General features: G+C 39.6%; 2 protein-coding genes across 2 annotated transcripts; both read left to right on the top strand.

Annotated features, from left to right (window-relative positions):
- Positions 1–446: 446 nt before the first annotated feature.
- LOC113047136 (phosducin-like protein) lies at positions 447–4,410 on the top strand. Its single transcript, XM_026208414.1, has 5 exons — positions 447–584; positions 1,403–1,586; positions 1,713–1,894; positions 2,337–2,621; positions 4,001–4,410. Exons 2-5 carry the CDS (start codon positions 1,412–1,414, stop codon positions 4,283–4,285), a joined length of 927 nt encoding a protein of 308 aa, XP_026064199.1. The 5' UTR covers positions 447–584; positions 1,403–1,411; the 3' UTR covers positions 4,286–4,410.
- A 1,185-nt stretch (positions 4,411–5,595) lies between these two features.
- On the top strand, positions 5,596–23,912 carry LOC113047135 (protein transport protein Sec16A-like). The gene is given in 33 exon segments (XM_026208413.1): positions 5,596–5,744; positions 8,623–11,545; positions 11,659–11,774; positions 13,116–13,210; positions 13,299–13,416; positions 13,499–13,685; positions 13,764–13,932; positions 14,898–15,040; positions 15,347–15,408; positions 15,511–15,649; positions 15,751–15,990; positions 16,164–16,261; positions 16,351–16,432; positions 16,519–16,636; positions 16,717–16,828; positions 16,943–17,048; positions 17,535–17,675; positions 17,759–17,872; positions 18,692–18,866; positions 18,953–19,230; positions 19,232–19,315; positions 19,317–19,337; positions 19,661–19,708; positions 20,121–20,282; positions 20,376–20,456; positions 20,533–20,589; positions 20,676–20,796; positions 21,431–21,571; positions 21,645–21,733; positions 22,015–22,068; positions 22,437–22,496; positions 22,871–22,948; positions 23,769–23,912. Coding segments are annotated over 32 exon segments (6,429 nt in total). The 5' UTR covers positions 5,596–5,744; positions 8,623–8,671; the 3' UTR covers positions 23,835–23,912.
- The last annotated feature ends 563 nt before the right edge of the window (positions 23,913–24,475 follow it).

Genomic DNA, 24,475 nt, shown 5'->3' with positions numbered 1-24,475 from the left:
TTGGGCATGTCCTCATTTTATTATGGTATAAAAAATGGTGACTTGGCTAACGAGGGGGTGCATAATCTGGCAGGGGTGCAGAATTCAGCACAATACCAGATAACAACAACAATAAATTAAAATTTGCTTCCTATTAGATTGTTTTTATTAATGTCTGAAATTACCTCAACCCAAAATGTAACCTTGCAATAATGCAAATATACAGAAATAAATAACCGTTGTTCTGACAAAACTTGTGCAATATTGATGTGCGGTTGCCCAGTAGAGCAATCTGGTCGTTTCTGTATCAAGTGTGGAATGTATAAAACATGAATCAAGTCTTGGCTGTATATTTTCTAGCCCTATCCTAGTAATGCCTTGATTGGCTACGCAGACCTGGCAATCCTGTACCGTAAAAAAAATTGTCACCCAAATATATGTGAAACGCCTTCTCTCAATCGTTTCAAACTCTTATTGGTTGATACTCGTGTCAATCATCTCTTCAGCATTGTGATTGGTCAGTACTTGTGCTTGCGTTGTAGATCCAGTGTTGCATCTGAAGTGGCTGTTTCAGCGATAAACTGATATAAAATAGACACATATTGGTAAGATTCAGTCGGGTTAACAGATGATAAATGGTTTAATATTCATAAAACACATCTTGTTTATAATATATGTACTCTAGTTTATTAGTTGTGTCGTGTTCTGGTGCGTTAACTGACTAGCTAACATACTACGTTAGCACAAAGAAGGGTTAGCATGTTAACATAGCAAACACTAATCGGGATTCTCACGTACTGTAATTTATATAATTTAGATTTACACTGATTTTTAATGGACAAATCATACTCCCAGTAAGTGAACAGTGATTTCTCATGTCATTAAGGTAGTTTATTACTAAAACATTAACGTTACCTGATGTGTATAGTTAGGCAGTGGGTTGTTTGACAGATAGCTGTTCACTAGATAAATCTAGAAATATTTCTTACGAAGTAAAGGTTATGGCTTTATGTATTTACATTAATAGAAGGGTGGTTGTTGTTGTTTTTTTTTTTTGTAACTTCAGTCATTAATCTAGATTTCCTCTCCAGAGTGGATGAGGGCTAATTTTAATTTCTAATTATAATTTTCTGATGAGGATATTTTGAACTAGATTTTTTTTACCTAATATACCTAGGTATTATAATGTTGTGACATTGTATTTATCGTTTATATTTTGAGAAATTCAATTAATATTGTTAACTACTTGAACTATGTGATGTGTTACCTTTCATCACCTTGTATTTGAGTCTTGTTTAGTGGTTTGTATAATGGAAAGCTGTCTGTGCTGTCTGCTCATCTAAAAACTGCTGATTTTGATGTTTCTTGATGTTCTCAGCGTGTTGGTTGTATGTTTTCTGTGTGTCTTTCACATGTATCTCAGTGCGACATCATGACGACACTTGATGATAAGATCCTTGGGGAGAAGCTGCAGTATTACTACAGCAGCAGTGAGGATGAAGAGAGCGATCATGAGGAAGAGGAGAACGCATCCAAAAGCATCCGAGACCAGGAGGTGCTGGATGTGGAACTGGACTACAGCGCAGATGGCAGTTCGGTCAACACTGGTACGGTTAAATGGCAATTATGAAAACAAAATTTGTACTTCTATCTCTCACAGACTCTGATTAAAAGATCCTGCATCCACGTTCATCAACCACACATCCGTGAAACTGTATGTGTTTCTCCCACAGGGCCGAAGGGAGTGATCAATGACTGGCGTAAATACAAACAGCTGGAGAACGAGCAGCGCGTGGAGCAGCAGAAAGAGATGGAGCGACTTATCAAGAAACTCAGCATGACCTGCAAGTCACATCTAGAGGAAGAAGCCGACAGACAGAAACAGAAGGAGCTGCAGGATAAGATCGCAGGGAAAGTGAGAAGCACTCTATACACAAATTATCATACTGAATGGCACCGAATATCACAATATGATTGTCTATTTTATTATCATTATTTTTTTAATTTGTAATATTTTTCAATGTTAATATTTTTTTGTTAATATATATTTTATTTTAAATTTTTTACTTGTTTTAGTGCTTAAAAAAAAAAATATATATATATATATATATATATATATATATATATATATTGTTGACTGAAGTACATAAAATGTTTTAAATAGTTCAAATTAATTTGAATAACCTTAATTATTTATATCAAATGGACATTACGTCTCATGTTTAAAAATAAAAACAAAATAGTAAAAATATAAGCAAATTGTACTACCTTTTTTTATATTCATTGCACTTTGCCCTCCTCATTCCGAATATCATCAACAAAATTTAATTCTCCTTTTTTCTTGTATTTTACTTCAGATGAACCTCCGTGTGGATGATGAAGAAGAGGAGGAGGATGATGATGATGATGAAGCCTTCCTCCAGCAGTATCGGCTGCAGCGCATGGAGGAGATGCGGCGGCAGGTGTGTGGAGGGCGGCGCTTCGAAAAGTTGATTGACATCTCATCGGGGGAGGAGTTCCTGCGTGCCGTAGACGAGGAGGGCAAGAACACTCTGGTGCTGGTCCACATCTACGAGCCAGAGGTGCCTGCCTGCCAGGCCATGGATGGAAGTCTGCTCTGCCTCGCACTGCAGTACCCAATGGTAACAATGATGAAGAAATGTTTTCATTATAGGGCTTTAAAGGAATAGTTCAGCAAAAAATTTACTCACCGGCAGGGCATTCCGGATGTAGATGTATTTGTTTATTCATCTGAACTGATTAGGAGACATTTACATGATTTGCTCACCAGTGGATCCTCTGCAGTGAATGGGTGCCGTCAGAATGAGAGTCCAAACAGATAATAAAAACATCACAGTAATCCACACAACTCCAGTCTTGTGAAGTGAAAAGCTGCATTTATAAGAAACAAATCCCTTAAGATATTTTGACTTCAAGTCGTTGCTTCTGGTCCTTTGTCCATAATAAGATGTCCTGCGTTGAAAAAGTCCACCTCCTGTGTATTTAGAATTGTTTTGGCTTGTAAGTTGTGCTTGATCTATGCAGATTTCTCTCCTGATTCAGACAGTACAACTGTTATTATGGATAAAGGATTCATATTTTTGTTGGAAGTAATGGTTTCAAGTTAAAAATGTCCTGATGGATTTGTTTCTTACAAACACGCAGCTTTTAACTTCACAAGACTGGACTGGAGTGGTGTGTATTACTTGAGCCCTTTTCACACTGCCATTCCGGCAAATACAGGGGTAAAGTGTTCCTGCAATTGTTCCCCGGGTCGCTAGATTTGGCACTTTCACACTGCCAGTGATGACCCGGTATATGTGCGTGCTTTCACACACAACCCTTGAAGATCCCGTAACGACACGTGACATCAGCGCGTGACGTGTAATGTACGAGTCGACAACGCTTGGCACGTTATACTTTAACTGAAGCAAGCAAACGATCTTGGCGTCAGCGCGGAAAGTGAGGAACTAACTGATCTCTGCTTCATTACAGTTTGCACATATGCTTTCGTCGCGAATGTTGATCTTCCTTCAAAACAGCCGGTAAAAGAGTCGCGCGATAACGCGCGTCATCACTTCGATACGGAATTAGATCTGGCTTTTGTTCACACAGCGCTCGTTCCAGATCGATTACCGCAATGTTACTAGGTCCCCGACCCGGGTTAGATTCGGTAATCAATCCTGGGACGTGGTTGCTTTCACACAGAAGGCGACCAGGCAATGTTACGGGAATATTGCGGGTCCGACGTGCAGTGTGAAAGGGGCTTTGTGGTTTATTGTGATGTTTTTATCAGCTGTTTGGACTCCCATTCTGGCGGCACCCATTCACTGCAGAGGATCCATTGCTGAGCAAGTGATAAAATGCTACATTTCTCCAAATCTGGCGAAGAAATAAACTCCTCTACATCTCGGATGGCCAGAGTAAATTTGTTGAAATTTAAAATTTTGGGGTAAGGTGTTCTTTTAGTTTGTATTATGTTGAGATTTCTTACTTCTTTGTTTCTCTCCATGACCTGCAGGTGAAGTTCTGTCGAGTCCAGGGCTCTGCGGTCGGCACCAGCGCTCTTTTCCGCAGTTCAGCTTTGCCGGCCCTGCTGCTGTACCGTGGCGGTGATCTGGTGGGGAATCTGGTGCGTGTGTCCGATCAGCTCGGAGATGATTTTTACGCCACAGACGTCGAAGCCCTGCTGCAGGAATATGGGCTTCTTCCCGAGAAATACACACAGTCAAACAAACACTCATCTATTCGCAATGCCGCTGTCACTCACCCTAACGATTCTGACAGCGACCTGGATATAGACTGAATGTGTGATGTCTGTATACATACATGCACACCAAAATATACACTCTTGTATACTTCCACATAGTGATTCAGACCCAATACAGTGACCAAAAGCAAACAATGGCTGCAGCTAAGTAAAATGTGAGATACACTACTGTAAACTCTGGATTTAGGCATTTCACAGATCATGATTACTGGAACAATACAGTAGATATCATTAGATGTGTTTATATGTGTGTCTTATTTCTGACACTTTCGGAATCGGGAGTGTTTCTTTATGCAAAAAAAATGCAAAACCCTTCAGAGAATCCTGCATCGATGTTTCACTATTTATTATAGTTTTAGATGTATGTGTTTGTTTATTTGTGTGTTCTGGACATATTAGTTTGCTTTAGCCTCTGTTAGTTTTATACATTTTGTAAACATATCCATCAAGACAATTGCATAAAATAAAAGCATGATTGTAAATAGACCCTTGTCTTGTTTACTTTCTCTGCATGTTAAGGAAAAAAATTGGTTTACCACTTATTTTTTTATTTGCCAATGCTTACATTTCTGGTCGCTTTCTTGTGTTTTAGTTAGTGTAATGTATATATTTAACAGGCTACTAGTGTTGCAGTACTTTTTTTTTTCTAATTCATGTTGAGTTAACCACATTTCTGACTTATTTTATTCATATATAATGTAGAATATAAAATAATGAGAAAATATGCATAGTAATACATAAAACAAATATTTTAATACAAGCAAATTCATACAAGTATAGAAAAAAAAACATAATTAAATTTTAAATAAACTTAAAATGCATAATTTAATAGATTTCATAGAGGAATAACATTTCCCAATATAACCAATCATTAATCCAGTATATTAAAACCATATTTCTTAAGTAGAATATATAAATATAATGTTATGTTTTTATTTACTTTGATAATGTAATCTAAAAATATTTAGAAAGTATTTTGAGAAACTGTATGGAAAAAATCTGCTCTATTGATAGTATGGTATTTATTTTAGAGAAATATGTCGAATTAGTTTCAAATCTGAGAATAAACCGTGGACCGCTTCTCGCATGTTTATGTGCAAAACATTGAGTAAATTAATTACACTCCTAAATCAACAGAGGGCGCCACTAAGCTGTAAGTCAGTCAGGCCAGCATTTGATTTTAAAACAATGCTGTGAACGTACAATTAATACAGTAATTATGTTACTATTATATTTTAAAGAAAATTACAGCTCACACTGAGTAAATTGTGGTGTTTATGTAATATTTTATGTGTGTGTTTTTTTTTGTCGTTTATGGGGAGGAGCCAAACTGGAAATATCCATGACGTCACATGTACACGTCTCCAAGCAGGACGCGTTCGGCCAAGATGGCGGACAAGTGTCAGCCGCGGTGTCCTGCACTTTTCTGAGAAACTCCAGCTGTTCTCGTATCGAGTTTTGTTTGTATCTGGGCATCTCGACTGGAAGATAACGGGTAAGAGATCCCTTATGGACCAGTATGTTTGGCGCCGGACAATTCAGTGATTTGAAGGATTAACTGTAGTTTTTTAGCATGCTAACGGCTAGTGGCCCAGTCAGCTGTCACCTGTGATTGCTCGCATCCTCTATTTACATTTCTTATGTTGATTTTTTTTTAGTTTCTTCTCGTGATCCTTCTAAATTGTACCGTCGAGGTCTGTAGTTACATTTCAGGCTTAATCGATTAGTTACGTTGTGGTTTAACTACTCCTTTCTGTCTTTTTCCTGATTGATTTGCACTGCTTTAAGTTTATTTAGTGTGTATGTTTTGTTTTTACAGTTTTTCCACTAAGCATCATGATCCACATTTATAGTATTCCATTATTTTTGTGTGTTTTCAATACATCGGTGCAAAACCTCTTTTAAGTACAATTGCTGATGTAATTATAGAGACAGGAATTAAAGACCAGGATGTGACATCAGTGGGTTAAATCCAGTGAGGGGCGCTATACGTGTCCGTCTTTAAGCCGGATGTAATGCAATATATTGCAACATTCTTTCTATATATGCATCTTGTGTGTTTGTGTGTGTGTGTATATTTATTTATTTATTTAAAAAAAGTTTAATATAATGCTTTTAGCCACAGATGAGAGTGTTATAGGTCATGAAAATCTTAGCAGACACAAAACATCTTGTAATGTTACATGACCAAGAAAAGTAGCCCACTGTATGGTAACACAATTAGACTATTATATGGCACCTCAACTGAATTATCAGCCCTTGGGCTCCAGAAATTCAATTATATCCTTTCTATCTGTTCGCAGTATTGTTTACAATCTGTTCAAATGCAGTGTTATATCTGTGTGTTTTGTGATCCATAATGGCTAAAAGTGTAAACCGAAACAAGATCACTGTGGATGTGGAGCATCTGTTTGAACAGCTTCTGATTATTGATTGTTTGTATTTCCCTCAATTTAGATCAAGACTGAAATGAAACCCATTAAAGTATAAGAAATATAGGTGACCAACATAATGTTAAAAACTACCATATATATTCAAGCTTCTTTAAAGTTACTACCCTTTGACTATGTTACAGCTCTGCAAAGAGCTTTCTAAAAAATAATGATAAGTGCAGTTATACCGCCATTCGAAAGTTTGGGGCATTTCATTGATATAATAATAATAATAAAAAAAACAGTAGTAATTTAAAATATGATTAAAATATGTAATTATTTTTCATTTGATTATTTTTTCAAATGTAATTTATTCCAGTAATGGCAAGGCTGAATTTTCAGCATCATTACTCCAGTCTTTATTGTCACATGATCCTTAAAAATCTTTCTAAAATATGCTGATTTGATGCATATTATTATCAATGTTGAAATCAGTTCGCTGGCAATATTCTTCTTATTATTATTTTTTAAACCATGATACTTTATTTGATGAAGAGAAGGTTCAAAAGACCAGCATTTATTTGATGTAGAATTTTTATTTGAATATTATAAATGGCTTCGCCATCACATCCTTGCAGAATTAGTAATCAATTGTTTTAATATTTCAAAAAATAATCTTACTGACACCAAACATTCAAGCATTTAAGTTGAATATTGTAAATCCAAATGGTTTTAAACATTATAGGAAATATTATATTCTGTCAAATGTGTCCAAATGTTTGACCAGCGCTGTATTTGTTAAGTCAATTCACCTTTATTTATATAGCGCTTCAAACAATAAAGATTGTGTGAAAGCAGCTGAACACCATTAATTAGGAAAACAGTGTGTCAATAATGCAAAATGACAGTTAAAGGCAGTTCACCATTTCATCATTCAGCTCAGTTCAGTTTAAACAGTATCTGTGCAATCATTTGCAGTCAAGTCAACGATATTGCTGTCAACTATGCATGCCAGAGGCAACAGCGGCAAGGAACCAAAACTCCCATCGGTGACAGAATGGAAAGAAAACCTTGGTAAAAACCAGGCTCAGTCAGGGATCAGTTCTCCTCTGACCAGACGAAACCAGCAGTTCAATTCCAGACTGCAGCAAAATTTGTCAAAGTGGTGTTATTTTAGTTGCAGTTGGTGTGACTGTGAACATTGTTGTTTAATGATAAACAGTGTATTTTCATAGTCAGAATCTGATTATGTCCCCTGTGTTGTAGATTAAACTGTAGAGGTGAGGCCCCCTGCTTTAAAATAATGTCTGACAGGTTTCAAAGTTCAGTGTAACTTAATGCACATTTCTAACACCCAGCCCACAGTGTGCCTAATATCAAGTTTCTGATCGTGGTGACTGTTTATATGCCATCACAGTGGAATACTGCAGGCTTCACACCTGCTCATCATAAAGCTTATGAATCTCTGATGGTGTTGTAATGTTTGTTCAATGATAGAAACTTGATCAAAATTGATGTTAATTTCACAAATTATAAGCTTTTATAAAACAGCTGCATGTCTTGTTCATGAATTGGTGAGACACTCTGTTTGCAACCCTCTACGGACACCTTGGCAAAAGAATCGCCATTGGTTAGTAAATGTTTTAGTTTACTCGCCAGTCTAAAATTAAATATTTGATATACTATTTTTTTTACTATTTTACATATATATGAAGATTTGAAGTGATTTACTCTCATTTTAGAGGGTTGTTTTGTGCCTACTTTTAGAGGTGCCACATTGCCCCTTTGTTGACATTCTCAGCAAATTGTTTAAAGCAGAATAGTCATTGTTATTTTAGCTGAGCAGCTATTAGCAGTATTAATTGAACTTTAGATATATGTAAACATAATGCATGTTGATAAGATGGTAAAACCAAAAAAATATACTTAAACCATACTTATGGTAAAACCATACAATCTTTGCACCAATATATGACACAAAACTGTGTTTTTCAACTATAGGGAGATCTCCAGTAAGTGTAAAAACTTTGGAGACCTGTGAGTGTAAACGATGCAGCCCCCTCCTCGGACAGGTCCTCCTGGGGCTAGTGGTCCCCCGCCTCCCTTCGGTGGACCCAATGCCTTCAGAAGAACCAGACCTCACAAGCATGGGCCTGCAGCTGCTATGACACTGGCTGCCCCACCCACACAGCCAGTGACTGATCCATTTGCCTTTGGAAGACAAAGTTTTTCACCCATGGCAGGGGGCAGCCAAACTCCTCTCACAAACAGCAACCCACTTCCTATGCAAGGTCCTCCCCTGCCCGGGTTTAACCCGATGATACCACCACAAGGGCCAACACCAGGAGCAGCGCAGGCAGCCTCTCCTGGCCCACCATCAAGAATTTTTACACCACAGCCTGTTCCCCCAGGGCCCGCACCAAGCTCTAACCCTCGGCATGCAGAACCAGGATACTTGAATTCCCAAGAACCAATGGCCTACATAGCACAATTACCTAACCCTGCTCCTTCCTTCAGCTCTAGTTCATCACATCCACCCTCCACTGTCTCAACACCTCCAGTTCAATCCCAGACTCCTTTTCAATCGCAGCCAACACCTCCCCCACCTTCTCACTGGGTGCCTGACCACAGAAGCCGCCCACCTTCTGTTCAGAACTACTTTCAGCCAACTAGTGATCTCCCATCTCAGCCTTTTCAAGCTCAAGCCCCACCTCCTTTGCCCTCTTTCCACACAGCCCGACCAGTGACGCAATCTCAGAATCAAGGTCTGTCAGATCAACAAAATGTGGCTGGGCCTGCTGCAACTCAGCAACAGAACTCCCACTTCCCGGCTCAGAATTATTTCAGTCAGTCAGGTGGAACCTCAGAGCCATGGTTCAATCAAAACCCACAGGATCCGTCTCAGCGTGCCTGTCCTGTCTCCTACTCTGAAGTTCCCAGTGATTCCGGAACTCTATCAATGTTTTTTCGGGGCAATGATGTTGAAAATGAAGAAACTCTGTCAAGTGAGGGACGTGTAAATGGGATTCAACACCCTTTCCCTTCGACGAATGAGTTCTCTGGTCCATATTTGAATGACACTGGTAACATTCGAGCTGGGGCAGGACCATGTGATTCTGTGGAGAATCAGGAATTTGTTCCAAACCAGGAAGTACTCCCTAGTGAGCCTCCTACAGGCCATTCCTTTGAGGGGGTGCCTAATTTGGAGACACCTGACACTGGTCCACGTCTTGCTCGCTCTTCAAGTGTTTCATCCAGCTACAGTAATGTCAGTCACAGCAGTGGACATGGTCCTCACAGTGGTAGTCACATGCCTCGGCGACAGCAAGGTGTTGTGGGAACATTTATCCAACAGGAAAGTCCCCGCCCACCAGATCACCCTCCTTTGCATCCTTCCACTGGTGGATACTTTGAACAGATAGACTCCAACCCAGCTGCAGAGGCAAGTCCAACTTTCCCAACTCCTAGCCCACCTAAACCAGTTGGTGTGTTCCAAGCGAGTGCAAATTCTTCCTTTGAGCCTGTCCGCTCACATGGTGTAGGAGTTCGACCTGCTGAGGTTGATCGTGCACGTGTGGTCATGGAAAAGGGTGGTCGTGACATGCAGCCTGGCAACCTAGAACAACCCCCAGACAACTTGGAGACCATTTACTTACCGCAACGCCGACCGCCATCTCGAGCTCAAGCAGCTCGACGCCCAATTGAGAGTCCCGCTACTACACTCTGGGCTCAAAATGACACTGCCAGCCTTGGTGTTAACATACTGTTAGCCCCTGCAGCGCCCTCTCTGTCTGCAACATTTGTTCCAGAACATCCCTCTGAAGTCATTCAGCCACCGGAAGATGGTCCTCTTGATTTGCATCCAACAAAGCCAGATCCACAGCCTCCCTCTGAAAACCTAGAAATTCCCCCAGACTCCACACCTCAGGCAAGTTTGGGATATGCCTCTTTGCTGGTGACGTCGCCTCCCGTTGAGGCCCTGAACCAGCCTTTGTTGATTGCACCACCTTCAAGTTTGGTGTCCTCTCAAAACCTCTCACAACCCTCTAATCAGACAAGTCCTCGACAGACAGCAACACCTGTGCACCCACCACCTCAGTCTTCTGAGACCAATCAAATGCCTCAGGATTCTCCTCCAACAAATCAGCCACAGCCTCTTTTCTCTCAGACGCTAATAAACTTTGACACTACTTCCACTCAAGGTATCTTGAATCTAGCACGAGAGACAAAAGATGTTCAGCCCACTGTTCAAGAACCCCGACCCGTTCTCTCAAGGGCTCAGTCTATTAGAAATGATAGCCAATATCTTCCACCTTCTGTTTCTCAAGCTCAGACTTCTGCCCCTGCCACCACTCACAATGAATCTTCGAAATACGAGCTGCTTGATTTTTCTATGCATCAACCACAAGTAACAGTCCCAGCTGTCTCTCAGTCTGCCCATCCTGCTAGCTTGGTGAATAACACACAGGGCTTTTACCTGCAGGTCACCAAAGATGCACAGCAGGGTGGGCAGTCAGACAGTGAGGCTCTGCCTCTTCAGCAGATCTCTAACCCCTCACGGCCCTCCAGCAACCATCCCAACAATGATCCCACTCGCACCTCCCACCCTGCCCATCCACCTCCATCTCAACACCAGCCTCCTCCACAAGCCCCTCCAACTCAACCTGGTGCCCCTCCTGGTTCTGGATCTGCCCCACCTTCTTATCCACCCCAGTCTGCAAACTCTGCCCCCCAGCCACTTCAAGAACCCCAAAGACCTCCTTCATCTCTAGGTGGTCAGTCAGGGTATGGTGCTCCTCCTGTCATGCCACCTGGTCCGGTTTATTCAGGGTATTACCCAGGACCCTACCCTGTGAACCAGAATGGAAGACCGCCTTATCCACCCCAGTACGCTGTGGATGCCAGATCTCAAAGTTACCATCAGGTGCAGTTATATAATGATCTAGTGTGTTTCCACCTAACAAAGCTTCTAAATGCTAGACTGAAAACATGACTTAGTATAATATTCATATTTTTCTGTATGTTTACATTTTGTAGGAGGATCCTCGATACGGCTGGTATGATGTTCAGCTTCCCAGCAGCCAGAATTTTGACCGTCAACCAGAGAGGTCGAGTTCTAGAACCAGTCAATACTCAGACAGACCCAATTCCAGGTCAGGTCACCCACCCTCTTTCTGACACTTTGAGCCTGTTTTCACACTTGGTATATAATGCTTGGTAGCAATTAGAGTTTCTAATCCTGATTCTGTTTATGTTGCACATTTGTGTCCAAACCATAGTAGGCTTGCATTCCATAACTTTCTAGAAGCAGCTGTTTATATTTATTTATTTACATTTATGCATTTAGCCAATGCTTTTACCCAAAGCGACTTACATGACTTGCTAGATATATATTCTGTAATTTTTTTATTTATTTACATTTTTGCATTTAGCAGACGCTTTTAGCCAAAGCAACTTACGGTGCATTCAGGATATACAGTTTTCATATATATTATCCATATTTAAGAAATTTGAAATCATTTGACAGTGGATTAAAAAATAAATGTGTAAAATAAACATACGTATACTTTTAGATGACAAAGTATTTTTCACAAATAAATAAATATTTTTTTTAAATTTAATTAGAAAAGGAATTAACCACTGTAACCATTAGGACAATCACACAAACGTCCTATTCTGGGAAGTTTGTGTGCATTGGGAATCATATTATTCCAATAAAGTCAAGGTAACACTCAATTTACAAACAACACAGTGAAAATGACATAAATTGAACGGTGGACGATTGCATAACACGCAGCATAATTTGAAATGACGTAAAGTTTAAAACATTCAATTTAAGACGGGCTGACCGTCACACAGAGAACAAGCAATCAAGCCGGATAAAAATGCAAACTTCACAAGATTGATTCTGGATTCGACTCAGTTTGTAAGGTTTGTGAAATTAAATATTTATTAGCCATTCAAAGATTTGTTTAAATGAAATAAATGCGTATTTTCTTAATGCTGATGGCAAACGAGGAAGTATAATGTTTGCCTTTGTATTACTAATATTATAAAAGCAATCGTTATAATACTTTTTCTATACATGAATTCCATTGTTTAACCATTCTTTCTTATTATTACACTTCTATTCATATTAGACAGAACTGTTAACAATGACAGTAAACAAGAGAGAGAGTGTAAGCACTGTTTAAACTCAGGCGCTGCCTTTCTCAGCTCCATGAAAATAAGTCCCTTCTCGAACACATCGGCCGAGCAGAAAAACTTATCGCCCGATACCGATATTTGAAAAAAATGCCAAATATCAGACCACTATTTTAAACCATAATTTAACAAGCACAATATGGTTCCTGAAGGCAGCACCTGTAGACCAATGTTTCAGCCAGACCCAGAATCTGATGTAAGTCTTTGGCTCCAAAAGCCCTAGTTTAAAAGCATGCTTAGATTGAGCTTTTTGTACTTTTGTTTTTAACTTTTTTCATTTTTAATCTTAGACAGGGGAATCATGAAGATCTTTCTAGATCCAGCCGTAGTGCCTATGATGACTACTATGCAAACTACTATAAGAGACAGTTTGATGCCTATGGAGGTAAAGACAGCAATTCAGACACTTTTTCGCAGTGTACCCAAGGGTTAAATTTGTTATCGGTTTTGTGCTTATGAGTGTGTGTATTCAGATAGGAGCAGTTGGTATGATCCAAATGCTGCTTATGATCCACGCTACAGAGCCTACTATGATCCAGCATATGGCTGGTACTATGGAGATGCCTACTACAACCAACCATATCTAAACAGGTACACACATACACTTGTGCAGTCAGTATTTCTGTACATGCTGACACCTCTGTAACTGAGTTTTCATGATAATGGTATCTAGCAGAAGAGAGGACTATGATGTTCCATGGCGGTATTACCCTTGGTATGACTCTAGCTTTGATGAGTGCCGCGGACGTGACCGAAACGCTGATGATTTTGACCGCCGTTCGATTCACAGTGAACAGTCAGCACACAGTGTGCGTTCATCACACAGTCGGCGCAGTAGCTTCAGCTCCCGGTCACAACAGGTCTGTGTGTGCTTTAGATCTTATTGTGTCGGAGTATGTGTCTGTGCAATGTTTATGACTAATTTCTTCTTTGTACAGAGTCAAGTGTATAGAAGTCAACCAGATTTGGTCAGTGCAGCCTATGATGCCACTGGGACTACTCTTCCAGTGGATTACACCTACAGCCAGTATCCTAACCCTTCAGATACTGTAGATTACAGTCAGATTCCTTACTCTTCAGACAACACCTGGACCGCACCAGAGCAGCGTAAGTATCACACACAAAGTACAATGTCTACCATAATGTGTTGCATTTAATGTTGGGATTTATATAATTATTTATTTATTATTATTATTATTATTTTTTTTTCTTCTGGAAAACCTTACATCTTGTCTACACTGGATGTGTAGCTGGATGTTCACGCTACAAAATACTACTGAACCACTTATCTATAATACAGATTCATATATAGATCAGTCAATAAAATTCAATATAATCTGTGATGCTGTCTACATTGGATGCGACATGACAAAACCCCCAAAACATAAACTGATGCCAAATTCTATTTATGACAATGTGACAAATTTAAAATGATTCTTAATTGTTGCTTTGTTGCGTCCAGTGTAAACAGTCTTTAGCTGATGCAGCACCACACAACAACTGTTGCGTCTGGTGTAGACACGGTCTGCAGCTGTTCACCATTCCAGTCCTCGTGTCCCCTGCTCTGCACATATTGTATGTTTCTTTTATCACTTCAGACTTTGTTATATTAGAAGGTAAGTGCCCTGCGAAGTGGACATCACAGTGTATTGCGTCATGATTTCAGTGCGAAGCAAACTTTATGTTCCATTCAAAGTGCTTTGAAGTTTGTGAGACGTGAATTTAAATTATATTTATTTGCAGAGGTATATGATGTCACACTTGTCCGTGTGTGGAGATGTTGTGCAGCGCATTTACAAAAAATCGTAAACCGGAATCGATCAAGAAAATTGCATTTGGTGCATCTCTAAATTCAGTTTAGAGATTTTTTTTTCTGGTTTTAGTTAACAGTAATAACCCTGGCTTGACATAAGTGTTTCCCAGCATTCGCTCTAGCATTAAAACACTTAAAGCATCAAGTTTACACTTAATGCACATGCATTAATTAAAGCTTCCTGATTTTTTTTAACGGGAAGTAAAATGGTCATGAACCATTTTTCTCTGTCTTTCTTTCATTTTTTTTTTTTTCTCAGCTCCTCCAAGGCCGTTGACCCCGGAGAAGTATTCTGTTCCTCATCGCTGTGCTCGGTTTGGTCCTGCTGGTCAGCTGATCCTTGTCCAACCCAACCTGCCCTCTGCTGGTCAGCCTACACTTGTAGAAATCCACAGTATGGAGGTAACAATTTAATCCAAATATCCTGATTTATAAATCAATTGCGAGTCATCACTGATATCTATAGAATTAAAAAAAAAAAATTTCCTAGTTCAAATCTAAAATCAGCTTGTTTATCAAAGGTTCCTAGTTAATTACCTACATTGTAATTAAAAAAAAAAAAGTATTAGCCTTAAAAAAAACTGATTGAGATACCTTGCAAGTAGATGTATGTTTGTTTAACTTTGTCCTTGATCCACGACATTGCAGTTTTGTCATATTTTATTATTGTTATTAGCATCTGATATCTTGGCTGTGATGTTATTCCAGACGATACTGCAGGATTCTCCAGAGCAGTCAGAAATGCGTTCGTTCCCTGGCCCGCTCCTCAAGTAAGAGTCATCCTTTAGGCATACACATGTATACTCTGGCAGTGTTAGAGCCACGTACACAGTCAAACAATCCAGTCATCATCTTTGTGTGCATGTCCACAGAGAAGAGACTCATAAGGTGGATGTCATAAAGTTTGCTCAGAACAAAGCCCAAGAGTGTTTGCGAAATGATGACCTCATCGACAAAGACTCCGCCTACCTCATCTGGGAGTTCATTGTGCTGCTGTGCCGCCAAAATGGGGTGAGTGTTTGTGCAGCCATAACATTAGCTAATCATGTTAGGTTGCTTGTTTGATACCAATTAGTTCAAGCATAATGAATAGTTTTTTGTCTTTGTTTTAGACGGTAGTGGGCACAGACATCGCTGACCTGTTGCTAAAGGAGCTTCGCTCTGCCTGGTTGCCGGGAAAATCACCCAATGAGGCTAATCTCATCGACTTCAATAATGAAGCAATAGAGCATGCCGAGGAGGAAGAGGCGGGGCCAATATCCCTTCTGTCAGACACTTTCATGGGGGTGCCAGAGAATGTTGGCAAAGAGACAGAGCGTTTCAGAGAACTTCTACTATTCGGCCGCAAGAAGGCAAGATAAACTGAATGATTTTTTTCTCCCCATTCAGCCATACAGATTTTTTTTTGGTTTTGCTGTTCCTTAGCTGATCACATGCCTGCATATTATTTTATATGAAGGTAAATTGTGTCTTTTTCTGACCGACAAAACCATAGTGGAAAGACAGTTTTGTGTATGTTTGTTAGGACGCCCTGGAGGCTGCTATGAAGAATGGCCTGTGGGGTCACGCGCTGTTATTGGCCAGTAAGATGGACAACAGAACACACGCCCGTGTCATGACCAGGTAAACCACATCTACTTAAAATGACCTAGGGCTGTGTGCTTTCACAGCAACAAACAGGGCTAAATTGTGTTCATATTTGTCCTTTTCAGATTTGCCAACAGCCTGCCTATTAACGACCCTCTTCAGACGGTGTACCAGCTCATGTCAGGACGAATGCCGGCTGCTGCTACTGTACGAGAGAGTCTGTGTGTGTTGGATGTATAAATATAGTCATTTATACAATACTTCTTCATATAAAACTTCTGTTTCTCCAATAGTGTTGCGGAGATGAGAAATGGGGCGATTGGCGACCTCACCTGGCCATGGTGCTGTCCAACCTCACACACACTCTGGATCTTGACACGCGCACAATTTCCACCATGGGGGACACTTTAGGTACATAAATGTAGATTCAAAGCATACACGCATATTGTAGATGCAGCATTGGATCTGTAAGACTGTTCTGTGTTTCACAGCATCTAAAGGTCTAGTGGATGCAGCCCATTTCTGTTACCTGATGGCTCAAGTGGGTTTCGGTGTGTACACCAAGAAAAGCACCAAGATGGTCCTTATCGGCTCCAATCACAGGTGCGTAATAACACATGCATATATGTATGCACACAACTGTACACATCAGGGACCAAAAATGTGCAAATGCACATTTGTTTGCACTAACACCTATTCACTCGGTCTCTCTCCCAGCTTGCCATTTTTGAAGTTCTGCTCGTCAGAGGCGATTCAGCGGACAGAATCCTATGAATACGCTCAGTCTCTTAGCTCTCAGCCTCTCTCTCTGCCAAACTTCCAGGTGAGACATACACATAACATGTATCCACTCTACTAGGAATGTTTTCACAGCCAGCTAGTTAGTGACTGACTATTATAGATGCTATATAGGGCTGCACTGTATACCAGAACAAAAAATCGATATTGCGATACAGTTCAATCCAATAGACAAATTGTGAATAAATTGTTAAGCTGTGTTTATTTTCATCGCCATATAGTGGCTTGGTTAATTTCCTGTGAATCGAGCTGATTTGTGAAGCCAGAAGAGCATATCATGAGCTGTACGTGTGTAAATGAACACAGTGCAACACACTCTGAAACCAGTAGTACATATTTATTTGCAGAAAAAAAAAAAGTGAAAGTTACTGTTGAGTTTGAAAAGTTAAGTTAAAGTTTAGTTTGGTAACTGAAGGATATTTGAGTTTGTTTTCCAATGCTGTGCAGACTTAATCTCTATAATCCACACAAGTCCAGGAAGGTCGTGACCTTTTCCCTTTGACCTATACAGGTGTTCAAGTTCATCTACGCGTGTCGACTGGCGGAGGCGGGACTCTGTGCTCAGGCCTTCCATTACTGTGAGGTCATCTCACGTACCCTGCTGAGCTTACCTGAGTACTACTCACCTGTGTTCATCAGTCAGCTCATACAGGTACACAAATTAACACGCATCTGAGGATTCTGCCTTTAAATTTACACTTCTGCCTAATCCCTTCTTCTTGTGTTTGATTACAGATGTCTCTGAGGTTGAGGTTTTTTGACCCTCAGTTGAAGGAGAGACCAGAGCAGGAGTTGTTCATAGAGCCTGATTGGTTACTGCATCTCAGACAACTCGATGGACAGATCAAGGTGTGTGTGTGTGTGTGTGTGTTTTATCCATAAGTCATCATGCCAGTGACACACATTGCTCTGTTCCTGTGTAGTACCAGTAAATAAATCATACTCTTCGAATTCACGGGATGACACTAAATAGGGCTGATAGGTGAAAAAAAAATCATTCCATGGATTACTGGGATTATGAAATCTCTAAGGCATTGATTTATTTAAATAAATATGTGCATTTCAGAGTGATGCATTTCACTGTGTTCATTTACATGTTCATTTTTTATTATTAAATGCTCTATTTTACAGTGAATTAGTATTACATTGGTAAAATTCGTTGGTATTCGTTGGTATTTTGGTAAAAAAAATTTATGTTTAAAAAAAAGTTTATTATTATTAATTATATTGATGCGTAATCGCTATTTTATTTTAGCAAATTGTGCAGTCGTGCAAGAAAGTGTCGAAAACCTTGAGCTCTTAAAAAAAAATCTAATTTTGAATCAAAGTAACAATTTTTAACAGAAACAAAAAAAATATATTTCACCCAAATCAACAATAGGTCTGTAATATGTTTTCTTAATGATCATCATCATCATCTTAACACTTTTTATAATTATATTGATACATTATTGTTGAATGTTAGAAAAAAATGTACAGTCCTGCATAGAAAGCAAACAGCTGGATAACCCTTTTTTTTATCACATAAAATTTGTCAATTTTTATATAATAAATAAAAAAATCTGTTGCATATTCCCCCATCTCAATCAGCCCTACAGAGATACTGGTGTACGTTCACATTAGACTGTTTTCCGATCACGTGCATGTTGTGGTTGTTGTGCCTTTCAGGATGGTGCGATCACCTTACGTGCAGATCGCAGCACCCCACAGCTTTATCACTGCAGTACACCCAGTTCAGAAGACCAGTGCAGCCCGCCTGACCCCTCGACTCTGAATCCTGATCCCCACAATCCTCTAATGACCTCCCTTTTGCCCCCAGGTGGTGTTCAACTCATGCCACCAGGTACGTCCCATTAGAAAATGTGAACTGAAGAAGAATCAGTTTTGATTCTTTAATCATTCACCATCCTCTTTTATCGTCTGCTTTAGCTCCTCCCACTATTCTTCAGGATGGGGCGGTTCCTCTGCAGCATGCCCCGCCTCCGGGGGAAAGTGTTCCATTTTACCCAACAGCCCAACAGGGGCAACCACAGCCAAACTTTGGAGCACAGTTCCAACCTGAAATTCATGACCAATACATGCCCATGCCACCCCAACAAATACCCCAACAAATTCCCCCACAATTTCCGACGTACAGCCCTACAGAATTGCCTCCACAGATGCCACTAGGAATGCCACCTCAGATGCCCCAGCCAATGCCAGGGGCTAAAACAGGGCTCCGCCCCTTCCTCTCCTCAGCAGTTCCCCCAGTCATCTCCAACATTCACTGCCCCTCCTCCACAGGGGAAGGACTTTCTATGACATGGCACGCATGGTGAGTTAGAAAAAGCTAGAAACAGTATTCCTATTTAGCGCCAAACTCACTCTGGCTGTTATTACTTTAATAAGTAATGCCTTGCATAAAATCCAGAATCATTACTTTAAATGGAATATAACACATTTTCTTGGGTTTTGTTGCCTGTTATTCCAAGTTTACTGCCAGCGCCAGTGTAGGGTTATATTGCTTATTAAAATGCATTAGATTGTATTACTCATGCAAAGAGTAGATTGTGTTAAATATTGAATTTGTATGGAATATAACACTTACAGAATATTCTATGAAATGTATTCAACTGATTAATCTTGTTGTATTTAAAGGGCCCAGGCAGAAGGTCACGAAGCACGTCACAGTCGTCAGTGCAACTGGTATAGTCTATACATATACATACATAGTTTTTTTTATTGTAAATTATACTTAAATATAGTAAAATTATAGTAAAGGCCTTTATGATTTTACTAAAGTAAATGAATGTGTGAATCTGCACAACTGTGCTCAACATTAATAATAATCAGAAATGTTTCTTGAGCAGCAAATCAGCAGCAGCCTATTATAATGATTTCTGAAGGATCATGTGACACTGAAGACTAGAGGAATGATGCTGAAAATTCAGCTTTGATCACATTTTGTAATATACATTTATATATACAACAATTATTTTATCTATTTGAATAAATGTAGCCTTGGTGAACAGAAGAGACTTTCAAAAACTAATTAAAAATTGACCAACCACGTATTTTTAAACATAAGTGTTTAATCAAATGTTGGCTTGACTTGCAGGCATCAGGTCGTCGGTCTCGCACTACGTCGGAATCGTCCAATCATTCTGGACGAGAGCGCAGCAGTTCTCTCATCAACCAGAGCTCTCCACCTCCCCCTTCTATCCCAGAGAGTCCACCACAGGACGAACCCAAGAAGACCAAGAAAGACTCTCCCAAAAAAGTACATACTCATATAAACACATACAGCCACCCACTGGACATGCACTAGAAAATCTTTCAAATGAGATGAATGTTGCACTTCATTCTTCATCAGGGAGCGAGTGGCGGCTGGCTGACCTGGCTGTATCCAAAACGAAAGAACGAAGCGCATCTGCCAGACGACAAGAACAAATCTGTAGGCACCTACTTCCTACAACATCCCACTTGTCATGTTTCGCAGCATTGATTAAGAGAATGCTTTGATTTTTCAGATCGTGTGGGATGAAAAGAAGCAGAAATGGGTGAACCTGGATGAGCCAGAGGAGGAGGTACAGCGTAGGAGTTCATGCATTTTAAATTCTGTATTGTATTGTGTATGTATCGTTGTGAATGATGGGATTTGTGTGCGTTTCAGAGCAAACCCCCTCCTCCACCACCCACCGGCTTCCCCAAAGCTCCAGTGGGCGGGATGGGGCCACCAGGAGTGGGTGGTCCACCGGGGGGGCCACCTGTGAATATGTTCTCCAGGAGAGCAGGTGCGTCACCTTTTCTCTTCCTAATTACTACTTAGTGAGAAATCTGTCCATTTATTCTTCCTCTAGTTAAATTATAAATATGTATTTCCTCCGAAATACTGTAAAACAGTCATTGCTGCAGTGTTGTTTTTGTGAACTGAAACTAAAATCATTAAAAATAATTTGTTAATTGAAAGAAAGCTTATAAAATTAATTAAATGAAAAAGCACTTTATATTAATAATAAAAAATAAAAAAATCCCAAATATTAAAAGGATGCTTTATAAATAATGGTATATAAATAATAATGAAATACACGGTGCCAAATATATTTTCATTTTTAAATGAAACCAAAACTATAAAAATCAATAGTTAAAAAAAAAAAAGCAATTTATAAACTAAATGGACTTGAAAAGGAATGTAGCAAAAATACAGCATGTATTAATAAACAATAATATTTATCTGTGTATTTTATTGAAATATTCAAAAATATTAAATGTCTCACAGGGACGTTGGTAAGCTGATTGAATCAGTTCTTTGAGTTGGACAGTTTTACCAAACTGATTCATGAAAATGAATCAAACTTCCCAAGCGGTTTAAAGCAGAGATGCTATGAAAGTGCTCTTGGCTGTTTAGTGAGCGTTTGTGTGTTTCAGGCACTAAGAGCCGTTATGTGGACGTGTTGAATCCCGGTCGTGGAGGATCTAAACCGGCCGCGGTTGTACCGCCTCCTGCTGATCTGTTTGCTCCCCTCGCACCCATGGCCATGCCAACCAACCTCTTTACACCAGCTGGAGGTGTGTTTGTGTACATCAGTGTGTTCTGTATATCAGTGTGTGTCTGTGTGAAGTCTAACTCTGCTGTTTTCAGCTCCAGACGAGCAGCAGCAGCCGATGGAAGGAAGTGTTCCAGACGCCGGTGGAGAAAACACAGAGCAGACTAGTGCCACAGTACCACAGGTACACACTATCAATATAATTTAGACTGTACTTTTGTCCCACAACCATCTTTTTTTGTGCATTAGCAGCATACAGCAGTTCTCCGTGAAACATTGCCTTGTTTTGGTTAACAGTGGAAACTATTTTTGGTACTTCCCAGATAAATGTCTGATTGTAAACGTAGTTAGAGAACACATGACATTACCTGAGCTTTTCTACATTTAACCTTTTCATATCTCTTTGATTTGCTCATATTGCTTTATTTATTTGTATCTGCTATAATGAATGTGTTTTCCATCTAGATGTTTAATCCGAATGCTTTGCCTCCCGGCCCGGAGGGGACGCAGTCTGGAGAGGTCAGATCCTCCTTTAATACCTTATCACTTCTTCTTTAAAGCTGCTTCATCCTGTCACGCCCCGCTCCTTCACCCGTGAATGCATATTAACACAGTTATAACCACACATATGCTCACACTTACTGCCTCTGAAACACACACACATTGTAACTTGCATCACTAACTGTATTCTATGATTATGAGCTTTGATTATGATCACACAAAGAGCATGAGTGTGTGGGAGTGTGTTTGAGAACTACACGCTGCTGAGGCATGATGTAATCCTATTTTAATGATTGACAAGAGATGTGTGATTTAAGATGGCGGTGCATGGGATTAATCAGGGTTTGTGGTGTTTTTGTTTGTTTGGTTTATTCCTACTGTTCTAGCTGTCACGTTCTAGCTCAATGAGTTCTCTATCACGAGAAGTGAGTCAGCATTTAAAGCAGGTACTTTCAGCTGGTTCTTATCTGAAACACACACGCACACCTTTTCCAGTCACTGCTGTAATAAAACAAGTGCTTTTTTAACGCTGCATAGAAAACCCCTTCACACATGCTGTCTGCACGCTTCTAACTGTAGCCACACCTCCAGCACGACGCCTGTAAGTTTCACCAGCAGCCCTGGCTGAGTAACCGACCAATAGGAAGGGCTCTTGGATTTCAGAGGCGTGCTGAAGATCGAGGCTCCGCCCCCTTTTGGTGCACAACATATTAACCAATCACGTGCTGCATGCTAATCATGACTTTCACTGGGCATGGCTGTCTGTATCCATGGAGATTGGTGTTGATAATAAACAGTAATTGTTAATCTGTTCTCATAGGTTCCTGCTCAGCCGCCAACGCAAGGAGCTCCGCCTACAGGAGGCGTGACCTTTTATAACCCCTCCCAGTTTGCTCAGGTAAGAATCACAAGGGACATTTTAAGGTGGTTCAGTGTTTTTATTGTTGGCTAAAACAATTGCAAAATCACTTTTGCTCATTGAAAGAAAGCTGAAATAAAGTAAAATAGAAATGTTTGATTAAAATGAGGATTTGCAATTTTGTTTTTGCAACTAAACTAAATAAAATGTTTAAGTTGAAGTACTAAATTTACTAAAATGAAAACTATATGAATAATATAATATATAAATATTTTATAATATTATAAAAATAAATGGAATACAAAAAGAATATTTTTGCAAAAAAGCACATAGAACTAAAAATGAAAAATAAATATTAATTAAACTATTAAATTTAAATCAAATGAAGACTATAAATCTAAAAGAAAAATTCAAAATATTAATAGTTTTTAAATAATTCTAAAATAACACCGTGCCAAATACATTAAAATGTTTCATTTAAGAAATTTTAAGTTTTTTAAATAAAACCGAGTAAAGATCTAGTTGAAAATATTTAGGTGATACACTAAATGAGCATGAAGAAGGATGATATTCGTACTATTACAACAAAACATAATGAATAAACTTAAAAAAAAAAAAAAATAGATATCACCATATGTCCCACAGTACATTAATACAAAAAATAGTTTTTGTATTTCTAAAATTCATACACTTCCAGAAAATACCTTTGGACATTGGATAAAACCAAGTTAATTTTGATAGAATTCAATAATTTTATAACACTTTATTACATTTGTTTTAAATTAAACCTGTTGAATTATAAAACAATAGTTTTTCCCATAGAAACAGACTTGTAAATGTCTTTCTCTGTCTTTATCAGTCTGTTCCCACAAGCCGTGCTCGACCTGGTCGTCTGGGACAGAGAGAATACCCCGCAATGAAATAAGAGCATCGCTGTAGTTCTAGATCAAGCTGTGGTTCTAGAGCCGATTGGACTGAAGTTTGGTTCCTGCCTGGACTCCTGGAAGCGCTGGCATGCCGCCCTCAGCCTCCCGAATAACAACATCGTCGCTGTCATGATCATGGTTTTCCCATCCGTGCTGAAGTTGAATGGACCGGACTCGCTCATTCTCTGTTACTCCTTCTAGACTCTTCGTACCCATTACTCACTAACTCTAGCGTCTTGTTCTGCCTTTGTACGGACCAGCGGCACTTCCTCAACATGAGCAGTGTGAATATAAGTGCAATATGATTTTAAGCCCTGTGTAACTTGATTTCCTTTAGTAGTCTGCTCATTTCAGCAGGGCGAGTGTGAGTGCGTTTGTATGCATGAGTGGGGAGGAAATGTGGGCGTGTCTTGCTGATGGACGCCAGCCAATGCATGAGTTAGGGGGCGGTCTGAACCTGTTGTCATGGGAACAGTGCAGCACCAGAATGTTTTAGATATTTATTAAGCTTCCGGTGGAAACGCCGTCACCGGACGGGATCCGTACATCAGAGTTAGCTTGTGTATTCATCTCTTTAACCGTCTCCTGAATGAATCCTTCATTTTGCCAGTAGCTAAGAATCATTCATTTATATGATTTA

The sequence above is a fragment of the Carassius auratus genome, chromosome 28, assembly GCF_003368295.1.
Source record: "Carassius auratus strain Wakin chromosome 28, ASM336829v1, whole genome shotgun sequence".
NCBI lineage: Eukaryota > Metazoa > Chordata > Actinopteri > Cypriniformes > Cyprinidae > Carassius > Carassius auratus.
This window is presented reverse-complemented; position numbering and strand designations above follow the sequence as displayed.

What these genes read in the sequence shown, in the direction of transcription:
- LOC113047136 (XM_026208414.1), top strand. Translation starts at nt 1,412, where the DNA reads ATGACGACACTTGATGATAAGATCCTTGGGGAGAAGCTGCAGTATTAC. An exon ending in AGGATAAGATCGCAGGGAAA is followed by an intron (nt 1,895 to 2,336) that starts GTGAGAAGCACT and finishes ATTTTACTTCAG; the next exon opens with ATGAACCTCCGTGTGGATGA. An exon ending in TCGCACTGCAGTACCCAATG is followed by an intron (nt 2,622 to 4,000) that starts GTAACAATGATG and finishes CATGACCTGCAG; the next exon opens with GTGAAGTTCTGTCGAGTCCA.